Below are 6726 nucleotides of genomic sequence, written 5' to 3' on the forward strand. Positions count from 1 at the left end.
GAGTGGGCAGGGACCCAGGCCTTGAGGCTCCTCGGTTCTCAATAAGAGACCTTGCCCCGGGGATGGGGTCCCAAGGCAATATTGGCCTGGGGACGGGAGCCGTGCTGGCCTCCTTCCCCTTTTAAAAAAAAGGTGAAGGCCTGGCACTGAGGGATGGGGTCCCCGGGGCTGAAATAGGCCTGGGGAGGGGGCGATGTAGCCCCCCTCCTTTATAAAAAAATGTATTAGTAAAGGCCTGCCCCGGGGGATGGAATGCCCAGGGGCAAAATAGGCCTGGGGAGGTGGGTTGCGCGGCCCTCCTCTCTTTAAAACAAAAGAATACAAATAAAGGGCAGGCCACAAGGGGATGGGGTCTCCGAGGTCAAAAGTGGCCCAGGTAAGGAGGGGCAAGCAGCCCCATTCTTCGTTTTAAAAAAAAAGATAAAGGCTGGGCCCTAGGGGATGGGGTCCCCGGGGCATAATCAATACGGAGAGGGAAGCCGTGCGGCCCCCTCCCAAAGACATATGGGCCCGATTGAGATTGTATTTTGTGCAATTACACAGTGACGAGTCTAATGTTCACAATGCATCGCCCTATTATAACACTATACGATGTTCCTGTCAGAATACTATATGCATCGGTTAAAAAAGTGTCATTGTGAAACTAACAGAGATATGCTTGCAGGATTAACTTTTCGACTCAATTCATACAGTAAATAGGACAGGCAAAAACGATTATTGATGACTGTAATATGATGGCAAACAATTGTGTTTATTTTTCTCTGGTATGTGACTAAGTCTATGTTATGTACTGTAAAGTTGGTAACTGATAATTAAACTTAAAAGAAAAACATATAATTTTGTCTTTCCACTCCATTGCACACCACACTCCAGCCTCCTGCAACAAATAACGAATACTTTGTATTCCCAAACAATGCCAGGATCAGCTCACCCTGGGGAAAAAGGAGCATCAAAATACAAAATCTGAAAAAGTTGTTTTCATTCTTTGAGCTTCCACTCCTCAGGTATAACACTCTTCACTGGCCTAGAACTTTTAGTTGTCAACTGACCTTATGCTGGGTGTGACACCTCAAGCAAGCCAGTGTTAGATTTTTGGAAAGGGTCCTTTTCTTGCTGGGATTTGGTTATTGTGAGAGCCAAATCGGAGAAATGGCTTGGGTCAAGATGTGCGCCCTCCACTGATGACTTAGTGGGGGTCCCGGATTCCGAGGATGATTCGTTGGGGATTCACAGAAGTCCACAGGTTAGGAATCGCTGGATCAGACTGTCTCTTTGAATCTCATTACTGGCTGGCACACTTGAATAATCAATGTGAAATCCTTGCTCTTGTCCAGCGTGTAAATCACTACAGGCGCCCGAGAAGAGCCTGTCGACCTACTGGAAGGATCCAGGATACTTTCATTCCTAATTTTAAAAAATGTATATGCAAAGCAGCATGGCACAGCGGCACACGTATGTTTGTAATCCTTACAGCAAGAAAAGACCGATTTTACAAATTGCATGAACAGCGGCATGCCTTACAGCAGACCATTGCTTTATTTTGCATCCGCTGTGCTTCACAGCCAATAGTAATTTGCATTTTACCAGTTATCGTTTTTTTTTACTATTACAGTTATTAGATTAAATGTGCAAAATGAGATTAGATTAGGGAGAAGGGGAGAAGGTGTGGCTTTGATATCCTGTGATTTTGGGCAAACCACTAAATCTCCATGTGCCTAAAAAATATATATATATTTAAATCTGACCTTGAGTAGTGTCATTTTGGCGTTCGCGCAAAGCGCTCTAATGCTCTTCGACCAAGTTTGTGCTATATAAGATTAAAACCAAATAAATAATAAAGTCCACGACTGGCTGAAGGTGTCACGGGTGACGGTGGGCAGCTTGGCTGCTCTGGCGGTCTAGCACTGACTCCGCTGAGGTTTTCCGCTGCACCAAAAGTCCCCACTAGTAAGGTGTTCTCAATACATAGCGCTCAGGATCAAATCTGGTTCACGAACCCTCGAGCTTAGAACCCTACTCTGGACAGCTCGGATAATATTTGTCAGAACGACTCTTATTCTAATAGTGGGTTCCACTCAGGTCTGCGTTTGCGCCTTAATCCTAACCTGAAACTCACCTGCTGTGGGAATCACGCACATCTCTGCCAGCGGCAGTGCTGCTCAATCCTGAGCACGGGTGTTCTAGTATTATAGTGCTCTTCGAAGCGGAAACACAGGCCGCCCTGCAGCAACCACTGTGAATGCAGCAGCCGGCTGCACACAGCGCTGTCAATGTACCTCAACCCGGACCACTGGCACACCTGTGTCCTAGAGCTGGGATGTAGTCACGGGTCTGCCAGTGCACCTCAGCCCTGCATGTCCTGGTATTCCACTGCTTCCACTCACAGCACACAGGCCTGTAGCTGGCCATCTTTTCTGACGTGCAGCATCCCCACCCCACACAATACTGGGCCCCATACTCCGCTCTGCCAGTGCACCTCAAGCATGCTCTGCAGCGAGTCCCACTTGTCCAAAATGCTTCGACACCAGCCTGTTGATGACCTTTTGATAATGCTCTGACGCCCACCAAGGTTACTAACGGACATATTGTGCTGCCTACGGAACGAACCATCTTAAGTTCTCCAGCAACATTTTTACAGGGGGAAGTCTAAAGCCCGATAGAGCCTTTCCTATGCGAAGTGACATCGTTAGGGTTAACTTCACATCCGGAAGGTTTACGTGAGGAAAACAATGGTGAGAGTTCTTTGGCTGCTGCACCTCAGAGGTTCAGTTGCCAGCAAGATCAAGGTCAATGACATGAATGCAAGGTCAGATTGGGTAATAATTGGTAAGCGGACCCCCCCCCCCCCCCCCCCCCCCCTCTGTTGGCATGCAGGAGCTACAAAGCAAGCGCTCTACCCCAACCCTGCTGGAACAATCTCAGACGCACTGTGGATACAACATATGGGTTTAAATGTGCCCCCAAAGGAACACTTTTAAAAGCGTAGACGATAGAATACCATGTTTGCACAAAGAAACAACCCTGATAGTTTGGCGCACAAAAGGGTCTATAGTCCTCAGAGGACACCCCCCCCCCCCCATCCCCACCTCCAGGGACCAGCATCCCCTGACCCCTGTACATTTTGTGGAGAGACACTGCCCCTGTCTACCCAAACGCCACACGTGCTATGTTCTTGATGCAAAATACCAGATTACAATGATCTGCAGAAAGAAAACCTAGCTCTGGAGCTGGTGACGTGCTAGTGTTATCAATTTGAACAACAACTTCTTTATGTTTTGTACAATTTGCTTTTTAACGTGGCGACACAGGTAGAGCCAAAGCAAGAATCACTGTTAACCTACCAAGCTAGTTTAACGACCTTAACCATCGCATAATACGGTCTGCTGGTGCACAGTGCAGCAGAGCTAGGCTTTGATGGCTCCTGGAGAAATTAAGCATGGGACGCAGTCATGCATATGCCGCCAGCTTTTATTGTGGCCTTTCATTAGACACACTATTGCATGAGGGTTGTAGTTTTAGGAACATATCGAATGAACCACGGTTCATTCCAAGTATCAGAATATAAAGGTAGGTGCCACGAAGCCATACGCTAAAACAATTGTACCGTTTTGACATTAAACCACATGGTCACGCCCCGCCCTCCTGTAACATTAATCCATATAGTTTACAATGTATGCATTCTCAGATTTGTAGCCTTGCTTCCCTTCAACAGGGGTGGCCTTAGGCATGTGCAAGCTGTGCACCTGCACAGGGCCACCAAATCCTAGGGCCTCCACGCCAATATATATCCTTAATATAATAATCCTCTGAGGATGGATACATATTTGCGTAGTGGCCACATGCTGGGATTTGGCGGCCTCCGGCTCTGTTCCACTTCCAAACACCCTGGCCCCGGTCCCCCTCTCTTCACTGTCCTCCGCGCCTGCGTTCCTCCTAGTTCCTGAGCTCTGGGGGGCTCCGCTCGTCCGGGGCCCCCTACCTACGCTCCCTGCCCAGGGCCGCAATGAACCTAGAGCCGCCCCTGCCTTCAATATAAGAAATCAGCACATTCCATTGGTCTACATAATGTAATCCAAAGGTACTCATATACTATAATATAAAAAAAACAAGGTATATATTAAACCACGTTGTTAAGCTAAATCACTCTTACAGGACGCGTAGCCATAATAGTAATAATATAACTCGCTTCAGTTTCTAAACGTTAGAAAAAACAGGTGTTACTATTATCCAGTTTAATGATTCAATATCTTTCTCTACTGCTGCATCACTCATCGATCTCTGGCTGCATTTTTCTTTCTTACTTTCCAAATTGATGTGACAGTGAGCACTCATAAACCATGGCATTGTATGTTTAAAATGGTAAATAACGTTTAAAATAAATGATACTCAATATCACACCAAATTCTTAAGTCAGGAAGCAGACTATATTGCGCAGTTGCAGATCGTTGCGCCTCGCGGTCTAAAGTCCCCCAGACGTGACGTGCGTCTCTGCGCCAGCTCTTACCCAGAACGGCGAGGGCCAGCGCCGCGCGGAACACGGGGGTCATCATTCTGCCTCTCACGTGCGTCGATCACAATCTGTCCCCCTGCGAGAGTGGCGTCCTCCCCGCCCGCCGCTCTCCTTATAAAGGGGCAGGATTAGCTGTGTAAGCAGGAGCACTGACCCGGCCGTGTTTACCCTCTGGAATTTCCCAATATCTCTCGGATTTATTCCCTCCCCGGTCTAAGCCCGCCAAATACACCCACACCTGGGCCCTTGCTGTCCGGAACAAGTGTTACTTGGCAGCCTCGTCAGTAGCTTTGGAGGGAGGTGGTTTCTTTGTTCGAGAGGCTTTGACGGGGAAATTCCCACTCCAGAGTGTAATCTTCAATAGCCTAATTCTTTATGAAAAGGAGGGAGCAGGACACTTGGTTTAAAAGCAAACAATGTTCGCTTTTCTTCCCGGCCGTACCATGCCCGCCACCATTCCGACGTCCACAAAAGAGCATAGAGGCAGCTGGGATTTCCAGCCTATCACCAGGGTTCAGAGAACGGGTTATCTACTTATGGCTGTCAAGTAGATGCTTTAGACTGAGTTCTGGAAAATCCATTCATTTTCAAGCGCCCAGACTGTTGCTTTTTTTTGGGTGAGGTTAGTGGCCGAAGAAAGGGGTCGGAGTACAGCGAGAAGGGAGAGGTGTTCAGGGGTACACGTGCTGAAAGAGGAGAAGGCCTGGTGGGTAGAATATCTGGGAAAAGGTGGCACATTCTGTGGAGATTTTACAATTTTAAAGCATTTAATGCACTGTTACGGCTATTTTCAGATTTAACGTGTAATGGTAAACATATTATACATAATCCAAGAGGCTCTGGTCGGGTCTCTTTCAATCTTTGGCTTCTTTGGTTTAGGAACCATCAGCCACTTGCCTTCAAACACTGTCAATCACTTATTTAACCAACTCACATATGTCCCTTCTTTATTTTGGCTTTTTGGTTTATCCTTCTGCCTCCAGTGGAATGCACGAGGGGCAATTTTACATGCAAAATTCACTATTTTGTTACACGTTTGTTTCTTAATCTCATCCATGCACAGGGCAATCTTTTAAAACTCTTTTGCACTTAAGCACACGTTTTTATTCCTTCTGTCCGTGCTTAAATGCAAGTGTACGATCTGCAGACTTTGCCAATGCTGGTTTAATTACACAGAGCACTTACGGCCAGATTCATCAAGCTTAATTGCGCTCGCAAAGGGCCAGATTCTGAGAATCTGGCCCTTTGCGAGTGCAATTTTTGCATTTGGGATTCATCATCATTGAAGTGCAACGAGGACAAATCTGAGGTTCTTTTTTATGGCTCCTTTCCCCCCTCGTTCATGAGCACCCTATGGCCTTCTGATATCCCAGGCCCGAAAGAGATGGGGAGACCTGCCAAAAATTTGGGCATTTGGTTCGATGAGGACTTAAGATTTAAACATCACATTAAAAAACTTACTGGCACCTGTTTTGCGACCTTAAAAATGCTTCGCAAATTCTTTCCCTTGCTTCCTAGAGAAGCAAAGGAGTCTGTTGCGCGAGCGCTTATACTGTCCAGGTTGGACTATGCTAATGCATTGTTCAGTGGAATCCCCTCTTACCTGGTCAAACGCCTGCAAATCATCCAGAACGCGACAGTCCGTCTTTTATTTAACATTCCTAGATGGAAGAGCGTTCGCGCGGAGATGCGCACACTCCACTGGCTCCCGGTTGCACAGCGCATCTGGTTTAAGTCATTGGTTCTGGCGTTTCGTGCTACTCATGATCAAGGCCCCCAGTATTTGAGAAAAAGATTCATCAGTTACGTTCCCACACGTACTCTGAGATCCTCCACTCTGTTTCAACTATCCCTCCCCCGTTTCAAACGCGCCAGACTTGGTGGTCAGTCGATTGCGGTGGTCGTGGCTCGCGCCTGGAATGCTCTTCCTTTTCACCTGCGCTCCACACCCACTGTTGCCGCATTCAAAAAACATCTGAAGACGTATCTATTTAACAGTGCTATTTAAGAGTTCTTTTTCTTTGTGAGGGTATGCTTTCTGCTTTTCTTTCTCCCGCGCCAGGATACTCCCCAGTAGCAGAGCGCGCTATAAAATGGTTTATAATAATAATAATCATCCCAAATGCAAAATTCGCTATTAAAGAATTCGCACATTTGCGAGGAATTGCATTTAAGGAATCTCTATTTCAGATTTCTTAAATGCAATTCATGAGCCA

The 6726-nt window shown here is 46.8% G+C and overlaps 1 protein-coding gene across 1 annotated transcript in view; it reads right to left on the reverse strand.

Annotated features, from left to right (window-relative positions):
- The window catches only part of LOC147683549 (serotransferrin-A-like), a 121195-nt gene extending 116599 nt beyond the window's left edge, over positions 1–4596 (reverse strand). The window contains exon 1 of the mRNA XM_086943941.1: positions 4505–4596. Within this exon, the coding sequence (XP_086800067.1) occupies positions 4505–4550 (46 nt within the window). The 5' untranslated portion in view covers positions 4551–4596. The remainder of the gene's footprint in view (positions 1–4504) is intronic.
- Positions 4597–6726: the final 2130 nt, after the last annotated feature.

This window comes from Lissotriton vulgaris, chromosome 11 (genome assembly GCF_964263255.1).
Source record: "Lissotriton vulgaris chromosome 11, aLisVul1.2, whole genome shotgun sequence".
NCBI lineage: Eukaryota > Metazoa > Chordata > Amphibia > Caudata > Salamandridae > Lissotriton > Lissotriton vulgaris.